Below are 15,124 nucleotides of genomic sequence, written 5' to 3' on the forward strand. Positions count from 1 at the left end.
CTTTGAAAACTCAGACAAACAAACAACACTCACTCAAATTCTTCACTGACTGACTGACTGACTGACTGACTGACTGACTGACTGACTGACCGTGACTGAATGACATTCAATGACTTACAATGGCGGGAATTCGGTTTTCTGATTTACCACAGCAAGTAATAGACATTTTTTAAGATGACAAGAATATATAGTCTAGCTTTTCACCACTGCCTGTAGTGACTATTGCTGTGATATGATTGGACAATTTCTATTTTGGGGCGTGGCGTATAGGTATTACGTACAGGATTCATAAGGCCTGACTTGAATGGATTGTAATGGATATAAACAGAACTCGAGTTGAGGGGGGATGAGGGGGGATGGCATCCCCCCTGAAATAAAAACAGTCAAAATCATCCCCCTTCTAAAACTGCCATCCCCCCTTTCCATCCCATATGAATGAATTTCCCCACGGGGATAAATAAAATAAAGTATTTATCTATCTATCTATCTATCTATGTCATTTTATCAATGAATGTGGTATTACTGCTATTTAACATTTAGTTTTGCGCATATTGAGTAAAATACTGTGAGCTGTGGGGATGCAAAATTTTTCCCTATAGGATAAAATCCCCTGATTTACTTTTACAACTTGAGTAATGGATATAAATGTCATTGTAATGGATGTAAATGTCATTGTAATGGATGTAAATGTCATTGTAATGGATGTAAATGTCACTGTACAGAAACAGAAGAGGAGGGCCTCACCATGCCAGGGGAGAGCTTCAGGCCTCCTTTGGCTCCCGGGGTGAACACCCCAGACAAGGCCAGCTTCAGGGGGAAGCCAGACGCAGATGACAGAACGAAGGCCTCGTCCAGGAACATGTAATGAGCAAACAGCTCGTTGTCAGTGCTGGTCAGAAGGGATTTCAAGGCCTAGACAAAAAAAAAGGCACAAAAAAAAGTTGGTCAAGTGAAAAAAAGGAGCAATTACAGTTGAGTTCAATGGACCATTTTACATTTATTTACGAACAAAGATTCCCTGGCATTGGACTGAATCATCAAATCAATTATTGAAACGTGTGTTTCGGTTTAACGGGTGAATTGAGTTGTACACACAGGACATTTTCCTTGACAAGAACCCAGGGAGGTTGAGTTGGAAAAAGGTGTTAAACAGCAAACCTGAACACTGTAACCTAACACCTAACACCTGAACACGTCCTACTGTACTGCACACCTGGGCGGGCCTGTCCCTGAAGAGGATGTGGCTGTAGGTGAGGAGGGTCTGGGCCAGGTGCTCCAGCTCGCTGGTCTTCAGGTACCCCAGCTCGTCTCCTAGCAGCCTCAGGTAGGCCATGGCCTCGGGGGCGTCCTGGGAGCGCAGCTCCTTGATGAGCTTCTGGAAGTTCTGGCCGATGTCCATCAGCAAGTCCTGTGGAGCCTGGGAAGACATGAGAAGGCTTTACACATTGAAACAGCTCACAAGAACAAACACAAAAACTAAACCTATTCATTGAAGATCAATCTAAATGTCTTCCTATATATATATATATATATATATATATATATATACATGTATATATATATATATATATATATATATATATATATATATATACTGTATATGTGTGTGTTCTACCTGTCTTTTCTTTCTGTTGCTCCTCAGAGAGTCTGGCATCTGGTCGCTGGCCCAGTACAGGGCCTTGGAGACGGAACCAGGGAAGAACCCGTTCCGTCCAAAGAGGGCCTCCAGGCTTGGCTCAAACGCATTCCCTTCAACACCAACCTGGAAGATGGAAGAAAGAACCATTTGGAACAGTTAGAGCGATAGTTTTACCTGGATGTTCTTGGATCATATTTCTGATCTGGGGCACTTTGGCTTAGCCGCTAGACAAGCAGTTATACCAGAGCAGTTTGTTATTTTCACTATTACAAGGCTGAACATAATTATTCTCTCTGGGAATACTCCTGAAACATAGTGAAGTCGTCCAGTTCTACTGCTGCATACTTCAAAACAGGAAGTATTCTCAGTTTGAATATTAATAATAATAATAATAATTCATTGTATTTATACATAACATACCTATATAACATACCTCTAACATGTCCAGGTTGATAAGCCTATATAACATACCTATATAAAATACCTCTAACATGTCTATATATAACATACCTCTAACATGTCCAGGTTGGTAAGCCTATAGAACATACCTCTAACATGTCTATATATAACATACCTCTAACATGTCCAGGTTGTACCCAAAAGCTGTCAGGGTGGTCTTCAGCATGGCTTCCTTGGGCACGAAGCCAGTGCCGTCAAAGATCACGTTGCCCTGGATGGGCCCCATGCTCGTATCCATCCTGTAGTTGCGGGACATTGTTGGCGAGCCCGTGTCGCTTGTGTCGTGCATAGCTGCATCGATGTACTGTCTTGTTCTGTTATGAGAAAGAGAGAGAGAGAAGTATTACAAACCTGCAACTTTGTTGCAAAAATGATTATGATGTTCAGAGAATAATAGGAAAAACAGCTTTTAGCCAGTATGGTCTAAAAAAGTGGAACGAACTCCAAGCGATACTCAAACTAGAATCCTTAGTACTGCTGGGGCATTTTAGGTCCCTCTGCCAGGTCAGACCAAAGATCTGCGACGAGACAAGACTGTTTTAGAACGTCCAGCTTCTAGTTGCAGCGGTCTGAATTACTTTCTATTGAAATTCTTTGGTCTGAACTGCAGTTTTTTTTTCTAAAACGATACCGTCTTGTCGCAAATCTTTGGTCTGAACTGGCCTTTAGGGGACCTGGTTACAGAGGAGTGTATCCAAATTGTATCCTGTGTCTGTTTTTGTTTGTTGTGTTTGTTTTCTTGTTTGTATCCTACGTATGTGTATCATTCGTATTGCAGGGGTTCCTTGAAAAAGAGACTCTGGTCTCAATGTGATTCCCTGAAAACAAAAAATATAGAATTATGAATCATTGTTCTGTATATCTCTATAACTGTGTTTATACTAAATTCCTACTGTATTATAACTCATTATGAGTACATTTATAATTCATTATGGATATGGGCTTCATAGAAAGTGTGAAAAATACACCAAGCCCATTTATTGTCTCAGTTGTAGATAGATAGATAGATATATCTTTATTTATGTGTCACTCCTCAACAAACAGGTAGGGCATAAAGAACAGCAACAAAAGGTGCATTACAAAGTTGAGGACCACTCACACGGAGTTGTGTCTCAGTTGTATGCTGGGGCTAAACAACAGTAGAATAGAATCAACACACACTGGAGTTATCTGAACATGACAGGGGTGTGCGGAGGGTGGGTGAAGTTCAAATGGGGTCTGCAGCTGAAAAGGTTTAACACATTTATGAGAGAAAAAAAACAAGCTGTATATTGTAAACAGTCTACACTCACTGTTCCATCTCGGGGTCTGGAGAGCTGTGGATGTTGTTCAGATGAGTCAACACAAAGGCCCGGACCTGATGGTCCTGCCCCTCCAGCGTGTTGACCACCTCTGTCACCAGCGCCTGGTCTGGACTCTGCATCAGCAGCAGGTACGCTGCCACACGGGTCTGGACAGGGCTCTGGCCATCCTGGTACACCTCCAACAGAGTCTTTCTGACCTGGCCACAGATTTCAGCATATTAGTTTCACTTTGTTAGTGATCAGCATTTTAGAAGCATATGTTAGTCATATTAGTCATATTAGTCATATATTTTTGCGCTGATACAAACATTACTTTTGAGCAATGTTCCAGACAAAAAAAGACTAAAACAGTCTCAGTCTCAAAAATAACTTTTGGCTTTAGTGGAAGGGCTTTAGGGTTTTAGAGTGAATGTTAGATGTTTTACAATGTTCTAGCTCTATTTACTCTGACACAGTAATATATATTTTGATTCTGACACTTCTACAGCCACCCCACAGGTGTTAGCTTTCATTTGATACCAAGATCATTATGAAGGCCCTTGTGATTGTGGAGATATTCTATATTCACTGTGGGCATGTCATTTTGAGCAGAAAACCTGAAAAATAGATCATGGATAAACGGATGGAGGGGTGGATGTGGAGTCACCTCTTCATCAATGACCATCAGCCTGAGGGCCTGAACCGCTGCCTTCTGGACAGACGGAGAAGCAGCGGGCTGCCGCACACAGCTGAGGAGGGAGGACTTCAGAGACGGGCTGGCGTCCTGCATGGCTTTACCCATAACACCTATGACCTACCAAATCAAATAAAATTAATATTCAGCTTTTCTTTTCAGGAAGTTATCACAGAAACATTTTCACACAGGCTGTGAAACGACTGATGGTGGTCGAAAGGCAACTGACTGAAATCAGAAGCCAAATTATTTTTTTTATCAAGTAACAAACGCTGTGCAGGGTGACTTCTATAGGAATTGTACTAAGCAAAGTTATTTCTGATTGTACCAATAATACTGGTTATGAATGAGTATACAAACCCTGAGTGTCAGGAAAGTAGTGTCTTCATTCTCTGAACAGTCTCCCAGCAGGGTATCCATGAACTCTGCGACCTCCGAGACCTCTGGGGTGAGCAGCTCTTCCTGGGTCGTGTGGGACCTGTGCATGTGATGTTACCAGATGTTAGGGCCTTACTGTGTCATACAGGTATGTAATTGCTCTCTGCTGCTCGCAATCACACAAATCCCCCCAAAACTAAATCAATACAAAGCTTTCAAATAAACATTTAAAAAATCTTTAAAATGTTTAAAAACATAACAAATAAATAAAAAAACATTTCTTGGAAGTGAGCGAGTGGCGGTTTACTTACTTGACTGTGTTTGCGAGAGCGTACATAATGGCCTTGCTCTGCTTATGCTGCGCCATACTCAGCATGTCTCTGACGAGGTGTGAGTCAGTCCTGGCCTGGAGGGCGAGGGCGTACACCAAGGCGTCCACCTCCACAGCGGCGACGCCGTCCCTCGTCCTGACGACCGAGAGGATGGCGCTGGTGCACTCGGGTGTCCCACACTGGGCCAGGGCCTGCACGGTCAGCATGGCCGACACCTGCAGCATCTCGTCCACCGCAGGGCTCAGCGTCTGGTTCTTCAGGCCACGGAGCTCTGAAACCAGCTTGTGGAAGAGGCCCGCCCTCCTCTCGCCCTGGTCTGTGCCTGACAGACCGCTGAGGTCTCGCAGAGTCGTCAACGTCGCATCTTTGGCCTGAACAGGAGCCTTGTCCTCTGGGTCTTCCATGGTCAGGAACTTAACCTTCATGGGGTCCACCTCTAAATCAACAAACAAGTCGTACAGAAGCATAAAAGGTCAAATTCACACTTCAGAATTGACTGGATCAAAGACCAGCAAGATGATGACTTGTGTGCCAACTTTTTCTTGACCACATGGAATGACCAGACCAGAATTAGAAACTCACCTTACACCTCTATAGCCCTAACAAAAAAGTGGTCATACTACTAGGTCGTCCTCGGACGGGCCCTCCATCGGCGCTTCCAGTCATCCCGATCCTCCATACATCTGGCTAGCTCCCTGGTCCTCCATACATCTGGCTAGCTCCCTGGTCCTCCATACATCTGGCTAGCTCCCTGGTCCTCCATACATCTGGCTAGCTCCCTGGTCCTCTATACATCTGGCTAGCTCCCTGATCCTCCATACATCTGGCTAGCTCCCTGGTCCTCCATACATCTGGCTAGCTCCCTGGTCCTCCATACATCTGGCTAGCTCCCTGGTCCTCCATACATCTGGCTAGCTCCCTGGTCCTCTATACATCTGGCTAGCTCCCTGGTCCTCCATACATCTGGCTAGCTCCCTGGTCCTCCATACATCTGGCTAGCTCCCTGGTCCTCCATACATCTGGCTAGCTCCCTGATCTTCCATACATCTGGCTAGCTCGCCGGTATTTTCCACTCCTGCATCTTTCTTGAGTATGTTCAGTCCACGTGTGTTAGTGTGGGACGCCCTTATGATCGATGCCTGTGTGTTGGCTCCCACAGAACCAGTTTGGCTGGCAGCTCCTGGTGTCTCTGGCAGTGACCTGCCAGCCCCATTCTCCTGACTGCTATTTTCTCCCTTATCCTTGGTGACTCCCTCCCCCCCCATACAGATGCTTGTTGGTAACATGCTTGCTCTTGTCGATGTTAAGTACTGCACGCAGCATTCTGGTGTAGCACCCATCTAGGGACTTCTGCAGGGTAGGCTTCAGGGTCCAGCATTCACAGCCGTATAGGAGAACGGACTCTACCGTTGCATAGAAGAAGCTGAGTTTGATTTGTCGTGGAAGGTTGGAGTGCCACACACTGGCCATGCCGTTCAGGGCCCTCCACGTTCCTCACTTTAAGGTCTTGCTCGGACGAGTTGACCCATGAGCCCAGGTATTTGAAGTCGTTGACTTCCTCCGGAGCAATACCTCCTGTTGTTGTTAGAGGTGGATGGTCCGGGAGGATGTTATAGGAGATTACCCCGGTTTTCTTGGCATTTAACCAGGCCAACCTTGGCACACTCTGTCTCCACTCTGCACAGGAGCTCATGTGCTTTCTCTAAGTGGTTGGAGAGCAGGCTGATGTCGTCCACGTAGTCCAGGTCCGTTAGGAGGAAGGGGGCCAGGGTGTCCCCTTGCAACACCCCAGCCAGGATGTCAAACTCCTCACTGTTGCCGTGCCCCCTTGGCTCTTGTACCCGTGTACATGGTCTCTATGGCCCGGAGTAGATTGGGAGGGACACCGTAGGCCTTAAGTGTCTTCATCATTGAGCCTCTGTGTATCGAGTCAAATGGCTTTTGGAAATCGATGAAGCACAGTACCGCAGTCAGGTTGTTCTTTCTCACCTCCTTGATGATTCTCCATGATGAGGGCAAGATCTGGGCCACGGTGGTCTTCTTCTCTCGAAAACCGTTTTGGTTTTCCCTCAGGTGAGGGTCGATGGCGCACCATATCCGGTTCAGTATCATGAGATTGTACATCTTTGCAATGTTACATGTCAGACTGATGCGTCATATCAGGCTATTTGTTTTTCATCAGAGCAAGGTTGCAAAACTCCAGGATGACGTCATCAAGATCACAGTTCTTAAGGACCTCTGGGGGAATGCTGTCCAGCAGAGCACTGTTTCCCTGCTTCAGCGTGGATTTCACTTTGGCAAACTCCCTGACTGTAAAGGGTCCATGGTCAATATTGGGATTCATGAGGAATGCAGGTATCTCTCCCTCAGGTCCATCCACTGTCAGGTGTGTTCCTAGGAGATTTCGGAAGTGAGTGAACCAGGAGGACACCCTCTCCTCAGGGGTGTGGCCCTCCACCTGTCCCTCCTTCCATCTTTTCCTCCCACTCATCTCATTACATATTGTCCACACTGTCCAACATATTGAAGTCTACACCAGAGCTTCCCTTCTACTGGATAAACTGGGACAAGCTTGTTTTAACCCTTTCCAGTACTATTGTTTGTTTATTGTATGTTACTTTCATGGATGGACATTTTCAACCGCAAAAAAACTACCAAAATATACACAATACTGTAGGTTACTAAAACAAACAAGTCTCAATATGGGCAAAATAGTCTATGAGTTACTTCTTCTTTTGAAAGACATCGCTAGGAGACGCAGCAGTTAGACAACAAAGAAAGGAAACACTGATACTAACACTGAAATAAACAGAAATAACTTGTGAGTTTCTTGGTAATGATCTGTAGCCTTTTCTTTGCAGTTCAGTTTCTAAACATCAAGATGTAATTGCATGTATCCATTCTAAATGATTGTTCTAAATATAATCAGCAATTAAAATGCATTTCATCCTTTGTTCCATGTGCATTTGGCCACCTGACTGTCTCCATGGGATGGGGCTTTGACTCAGCTATTAATAACTTTAGTGCATAATATGTCACTGAGGTGCAGTAAACTGAGGACCCCTAGTGGTTAAGTAACCCTGCTCTGCCATCGTTGATGAATTAATATATAAAACGCTGATCTACTGTATATGATTGTAGTTAAAGTGTTTAATAGCATTATATGACTGATGGTTCTAGAAGGGAAATGTTGTATTTACTGGACCTCTATTTGGCAGTGACCTGCTGTATCATGAGATACATAGTATCTGAGAGAAATAATAATTTAATTTTTAATTAATTAATTTTGCCATTTAGCAGACGCTTTTAATCCAAAGCGACTTACAATTACGAATTACAGGGACATTCCCCCGGAGTAACTGAGGGCTAAGTACCTTACTCAAGGGCACACTAGTAGTGGTGTGGTTTCAGGCGGGATTTGAACTCACAACCTTCCGATCACAAGTCCAACTCACTATCCACTAGACCACCACTACCCCAATAATGACTGACGCTTTTCAGAATTAAAGCGAAAGCACATTTCCTGACAGTACAGTTTGTCTACAAGTGGTTCTCACCAAACTGTCGGTTGTCGATCTTTGCTGATTCCTGCAGGGTCAGGCTCTGGGTCACCACAGACGATATCCCGTTATCACTGCAGAGAGGATGAAAGTGACTCATTCAACTGACTTCATCCAATACTACATTTTGACATTTTGACATTTTACATTTTTGGCATTTAGCAGACGCCTTATTCCAAAGCGACTTACAATCAATACATTTGACTAAGCAAGTGAATCATCAATCCACCAGTCGTAGCAGGAAGAGTAATCCAGCTCATGCCCGGGGCCATTGATAGAAGGAAAAACCTTCTTCTATCACCTTCTTCTAAACCTAGCCTTTTTTAATATATATATACTGTATATAGACACAGTGAAAAAGTACAAGGGGGCAATAGACGTTTTTAGGGGACACAGTAAAGGGGAAAAGCGGGTGTCTTCAGGAGACGCAGTGCTGGGGAATACTAGCTCTTAGAACAAGACCTGAAACACTTAGCTGACAACACACTCACATGCAAGCACATACATAGACAACACGTGTGTGTGTGTGTGTGTGTGACTTACCCATGTGAGAAGGGCAGGTAGACGTGTGTCTCTGTGCACTGGGCTGCTGTCAGATGCTTTCTCCTGTTGTCAAACTGATAGTTGCATTCCTGACGACTTCTGATGAGCTGGGACAGAGGCTCATGCTGAAGAAAGAGAATAATTTAATTTAATTATTTATCACAACTCTTGACGTGGCCTGCATAAGTCTTCTTTTGGCTCTATACTGCAGAAGTTTGGATGTTAAATCTGATTTTATTTGATGGTATTTGTGTACATATGTGACACAGTCTGGTGAAATGGGTAACAAGTCGGCAACCAATCAAAATGTTCTGACTTTTATTTTGAAACACAGAAATACTATTCTGTGATTTATGCGTAGCCCCTATGTCAGGGTTTATCAGGTGTAGTGCTGAGGCACAAACATGTACATTTCAAGCCTGCAAACTGCGACACTTTAAATAAATGTGCAATAACACTATGTGCAATATGACAACCCTAGTCATCTATCTGTACAGTATAGTATAGTGGATAGTGTACATAGCCTTTATTTATGTAAACCAGCTCCTTCCCTTCTTGTGGTTTTTTTGGTCTTTTTTTTCTTTCCTAGCACCAGGGGAGCCACCCCTCCTAAATTTCGTTGTTTGGTACCTGTACTATAGCAATGACAATAAAGACCATTCATTCATTCATTCATTCATTCATTCATTCATATGCGTAGCCCCTATGTCAGGGTGTATGCGTAGCCACTATGTCAGGGTGTATGTGTAGCCACTATGTCAGGGTGTATGCGTAGCCCCTATGTCAGGGTGTATGTGTAGCCACTATGTCAGGGTGTATGCGTAGCCCCTATGTCAGGGTGTATGCGTAGCCCCTATGTCAGGGTGTATGCGTAGCCACTATGTCAGGGTGTATGTGTAGCCCCTATGTCAGGGTGTATGCGTAGCCACTATGTCAGGGTGTATGTGTAGCCCCTATGTCAGGGTGTATGCGTAGCCTCTATGTCAGGGCTTATGCGTAGCCACTATGTCAGGGTGTATGCGTAGCCCCTATGTCAGGGCTTATGCGTAGCCACTATGTCAGGGTGTATGTGTAGCCCCTATGTCAGGGTGTATGCGTAGCCACTATGTCAGGGTTTATGTGTAGCCACTATGTCAGGGTGTATGCGTAGCCCCTATGTCAGGGTGTATGCGTAGCCCCTATGTCAGGGTGTATGAGTAGCCACTATGTCAGGGTGTATGCGTAGCCCCTATGTCAGGGTGTATGCGTAGCCCCTATGTCAGGGTGTATGTGTAGCCACTATGTCAGGGTGTATGCGTAGCCACTATGTCAGGGTGTATGTGTAGCCACTATGTCAGGGTGTATGTGTAGCCACTATGTCAGGGTGTATGTGTAGCCCCTATGTCAGGGTGTATGCGTAGCCCCTATGTCAGGGTGTATGCGTAGCCACTATGTCAGGGTGTATGTGTAGCCCGTATGTCAGGGTGTATGTGTAGCCACTATGTCAGGGTGTATGCGTAGCCACTATGTCAGGGTGTATGTGTAGCCCGTATGTCAGGGTGTATGTGTAGCCACTATGTCAGGGTGTATGCGTAGCCACTATGTCAGGGTTTAGGCGTAGCCACTATGTCAGGGTGTATGCGTAGCCCCTATGTCAGGGTGTATGTGTAGCCACTATGTCAGGGTGTATGCGTAGCCTCTATGTCAGGGTGTATGCGTAGCCACTATGTCAGGGTGTATGTGTAGCCCCTATGTCAGGGTGTATGTGTAGCCTCTATGTCAGGGTGTATGTGTAGCCACTATGTCAGGGTGTATGCGTAGCCACTATGTCAGGGTGTATGCGTAGCCCCTATGTCAGGGTGTATGTGTAGCCCCTATGTCAGGGTGTATGCGTAGCCACTATGTCAGGGTGTATGTGTAGCCACTATGTCAGGGTTTAGGTGTAGCCACTATGTCAGGGTGTATGCGTAGCCCCTATGTCAGGGTGTATGCGTAGCCCCTATGTCAGGGTTTAGGTGTAGCCACTATGTCAGGGTGTATGTGTAGCCACTATGTCAGGGTGTATGTGTAGCCACTATGTCAGGGTGTATGTGTAGCCACTATGTCAGGGTGTATGTGTAGCCACTATGTCAGGGTGTATGCGTAGCCACTATGTCAGGGATTATGCGTAGCCCATATGTCAGGGTGTATGTGTAGCCCCTATGTCAGGGTGTATGTGTAGCCACTATGTCAGGGTGTATGTGTAGCCACTATGTCAGGGTGTATGTGTAGCCACTATGTCAGGGTGTATGTGTAGCCACTATGTCAGGGTGTATGTGTAGCCACTATGTCAGGGTGTATGCGTAGCCACTATGTCAGGGTGTATGTGTAGCCCCTATGTCAGGGTGTATGCGTAGCCACTATGTCAGGGTGTATGCGTAGCCACTATGTCAGGGTGTATGTGTAGCCCCTATGTCAGGGTGTATGTGTAGCCCCTATGTCAGGGTGTATGTGTAGCCCCTATGTCAGGGTTTAGGCGTAGCCCCTATGTTAGGCTGCCCAACAGCAATGGGACCATTGGCTTGACAGGTGTTTCTAGCGAGCCAGGTGTTCCATCACATCATGTGCACCATGTTCATCATCAACACCAGAGGAAGCTCCACGAACCACGTTCAACCGCGTTGCACCACAAACAAGGGGTTAAACTCGTTTGCAAACTATGCAGTAAAAATGTGGAACGCCCTTCCTATAATCTTAAAGGAGTGCAAAACACTTCCCACCTTCAAAACCACTCTCAAAAAACATTTACAGGAGGCTGCAATCCGTAACTGGACCCTCTAAATCAAAAATCAGATTAAAAGACCCGAACTACCCACTGTACATACTTTGTGTTTTGTCCCCCGCCCCCACCTGTGGTGTGTGTCCCCACCTGTCCTACCCGCTGTACATACCTTATGTTTTGTTGTATTGTTCTTCCCATGATGGATGTATGTTTATCTTGTAGATAGTAATAGTTATTTGTCTGTATTATCTTGTAGATAGTACTAGCTTTTTTGTCTGTCTTACATGTAACGATGAATTGAGAATCAAGGACCCCAATTGAAATAAGCCAGTGGCTTTCTTGGGTTTTTATCCTGTTAGTTGACCTTGTATGTAATATGTACTTTCATGTACCTACTTCTGCAAATCTTCTAATAAAGTTTTCAATCAATCAATCAATCAATGTGTGCAGCATGAGAGAGCTTCTAGGCTTTGCATTGGCCTTCAGAGTCTGGTGTTGAAGTCTGTCAACATGAGGACCAAAGGGATGTCAATGAAATCTGGAATATAGCCAAAACCTCTAACCCTAACCTAACTAAACTAACCTAAGGCCTAACCTAACTAAACTAACCTAAGGCCTAACCTAACTAAACTAACCTAACTAAACTAACCTAAGGCTAGTCAAAATCAACAGTTTGGAACATCTTTAAAAAGATGATTGTAGCCGCTGAGGACAGAAACATCTCGTCAGCTCGACTCCAATACTCCAAATTCATTGGATGGTGCTTCATCATACAGTAAGACAATGACCGCAACCATACTGCCATAGCAACCATACTGCCATAGCAACCATACTGCCATAGCAACCATACTGCCATAGCAACCATACTGCCATAGCAACCAGGGAGTTTTTCTGAGCCAAAAAAAGGAAAGGTGTTGACTGGCCAAGTCAATCTTCACATTTAAATCCAATTGAACATTCATTGAATCCCCTGTTGTTACGATTTTAGGCAAAAAGACCTAAAAACAAACAACAACTGAGGATGGTTACAGTCCAGGCCTGGCAGAGCCTCACCAGAGGAGATATCCAGTGTCTATTGGGTTCAATGACTTCAGAAAATGATTGCATGCAAAGGATTGTTGACCAAGTACTAAACATGAGTGCTTATTTTGGACATTTTATAAGTCTGTCCAATTACTTTTGGGTCCCCTGAAGAAAAGGGGGACTATGATCATACAAAGTGGTGTATTTTCCGAATGGTGGAATCAATATGTACACAAACACCATCACCTCCATTAACCTCAGAATTGTTTGATTTCAAATCCAAACTTTTGGAGCGTAGAGCTGTCCCATTACTTACGCTGGGCACTTTAGCTGCTATACAGGTACTGTAGCTTTGGAGGCACTGGCATGACATTTTCATTTTGCTGACTATTTGATTATCTTTTGGCCCAATGAAAATACAGAATCTGAATATTTATTTAAAATATGAACTGATCTAGTAACCCTAACCCATTCAAGAGTTAATTTGCACTAGATCTCCAAAAAGTGTGTGTGTGCGTTTAAGGAACGATGTTCCACATTCCACCATGTTCCCCAGTAACACCAGAGCAGCGTGGTGGTGTAGGAGGGCAGGTCTCACCAGGCTTGGGTGGAGGGCCAAGCGGCTGCTGGGAAGCGGCCTGGGGTAGAACAGGTCACAGTCGGCCAGGTCCCTGGACAGGGACACATCCGTGGCAATGTCTTTCATGGCGTTGACCGTAAATTCAGTCTTGCAGACGCCATGCACAGTGCTCTGAAAAGAGAGTTTTTGATTATAACTTTGTCTTTTTGTTACATGTAATAAAACGTAACAATCGAACTATCTTTAAGGTAAGGCACATTTGGTGAATGCTGAGAAATCTTGATTGGCTCCATGGTTTGACAGAAAGGTAGTTCATTCAACACTGGTCGCCCTAGAATGAAGTGGCTTTCAAAAGACAGGATAAACACACGGTCACTTTTTCCCAAAGTTATTCTGGCATATAGAGACAGTTATTCTGGCATATAGAGACAGTGTGTTGTCATGGAGACCCCTACCATATAGCTGTTGTGCTGCTCCTCCATGACAGGGACCATCAGGGCAGAGATAATGCCTCTCTTAATATTCAGGATGTTGACGGGCTCATCGGCCTCGGGGAAGAGTTCCACGTCAGTGACCCGCCCCACGCTGAACTTCAACAGGTTCCTGGGCACAAGAAAAAAGATACATACAGTATGTATCAACTTTGTCAAACGCTCTATAGTCGACTTGATATGTTTTAGTATTTAGATATGTCAAGTACATGGAAAGTAAGTATTTCCACCGACAGTGAAAGTATCGACATCTAAATGTCCTAACCCTAACCCTATCTCACTACCAGAGAACATCTTTACTTGTTAAGAACATATTAAAGATTAAATATTTGCACAAACCTTTCCATGGCAGCCTGGAAGGCCTCGGCCCCCGCTGCCTGTCTGTACATTGGCTGTCCCTGGGGGTCGATGACCGACACCTCACTTAATGCACAGTCCGCGGTGCGCAGGATGAAGCTGCATGGCCGAGGGACTTCGACCTCCACCTGGGTCAGGATGATTACACAGAGAGGAGGGGGGGGGCAGTGAGATAACAGCCCCCTCTTCTAAAAGTGGGACACACAAAAAACAGGCAGCAGTACGTACCTGACAGGTGACTTTGGGGCCGTTGCGGAGGTTGGCTGTACCGGTCACCCCGTTCAGACTCTCCGTGCTATACTGGTACACATACTTCTTGAAGGCCCTGAACCTGGTTGCCACTGGAGATCAAAGACTTCATTAGAATATCTCCTCCTTAACGCAAACAACATTACCTGTCCATGTCAGGATACATTTCTATACCGACACTTAAGAGTCACTCCCTGTTGCGGGACGTTAATCCTCCCGCCCACCAGAGTCAAGTTGCCTGGTGCCCCCCCTACCCGCCTGGTGCCCCCCCTACCCTCCTGGTGCCCCCCCTACCCCCCTGGTGCCCCCCCTACCCCCCTGGTGCCACCCCTACCCTCCTGGTGCCACTCCTACCCCCCTGGTGCCACTCCTACCCTCCTGGTGCCCCCCCTACCCCCCTGGTGCCCCCCCTACCTGCCAGTTGCCCCCCCCTACTTGCCAGTTGCCCCCCCTACCCTCCTGGTGCCACCCCTACCCGCTTCCACTCATTTCAATGTTGTTGCTGTCCCACTCGCCTCCTGTTCCTGTGTGCAGTGTTGCACCATGCTTATGACTCTCTACATCGCCCTATGTGGACTGCACTTATATAGCATATGTGACACGTTCTAGTGTTTTGGTCCACATGTCTGCAATCAATCAAAATGTTCCGACTTTTATTTTGAAACACGGAACTACGTTTCAACGTTGTTGAGAATCACAACACAAACTCGCTAGTCAAGCCAAAATACTGCAACACAATGGATTGCGTGAGTAATCCCCACTGCTACCTAGTTAACTAGAACACTACTTTACATTG

General features: G+C 45.4%; 1 protein-coding gene across 2 annotated transcripts in view; it reads right to left on the bottom strand.

The window, feature by feature from the left end:
* Positions 1 to 15,124, bottom strand: part of apoba (apolipoprotein Ba) — a 45,283-nt gene that overhangs the window by 26,842 nt on the left and 3,317 nt on the right. The window contains exons 3-16 of one of the 2 annotated variants that reach the window (XM_080537559.1): positions 14,308 to 14,420; positions 14,062 to 14,207; positions 13,687 to 13,834; positions 13,250 to 13,402; positions 8,889 to 9,013; positions 8,343 to 8,419; positions 4,765 to 5,221; positions 4,436 to 4,553; positions 4,049 to 4,195; positions 3,391 to 3,599; positions 2,214 to 2,412; positions 1,616 to 1,762; positions 1,214 to 1,417; positions 745 to 912 (exon numbers count right to left, since the gene is read on the bottom strand). In XM_080537559.1, the coding sequence (XP_080393685.1) occupies positions 745 to 912; positions 1,214 to 1,417; positions 1,616 to 1,762; positions 2,214 to 2,412; positions 3,391 to 3,599; positions 4,049 to 4,195; positions 4,436 to 4,553; positions 4,765 to 5,221; positions 8,343 to 8,419; positions 8,889 to 9,013; positions 13,250 to 13,402; positions 13,687 to 13,834; positions 14,062 to 14,207; positions 14,308 to 14,420 (2,411 nt within the window). Of the gene's footprint in view, positions 1 to 744; positions 913 to 1,213; positions 1,418 to 1,615; positions 1,763 to 2,072; positions 2,083 to 2,213; positions 2,413 to 3,390; positions 3,600 to 4,048; positions 4,196 to 4,435; positions 4,554 to 4,764; positions 5,222 to 8,342; positions 8,420 to 8,888; positions 9,014 to 13,249; positions 13,403 to 13,686; positions 13,835 to 14,061; positions 14,208 to 14,307; positions 14,421 to 15,124 lie in introns of those variants that run through there. The other variant, XM_080537560.1, reaches the window with a different exon arrangement.

Source organism: Nansenia antarctica, assembly GCF_963989245.1.
Source record: "Nansenia antarctica genome assembly, chromosome: 8".
NCBI classification, from domain to species: domain Eukaryota; kingdom Metazoa; phylum Chordata; class Actinopteri; order Argentiniformes; family Microstomatidae; genus Nansenia; species Nansenia antarctica.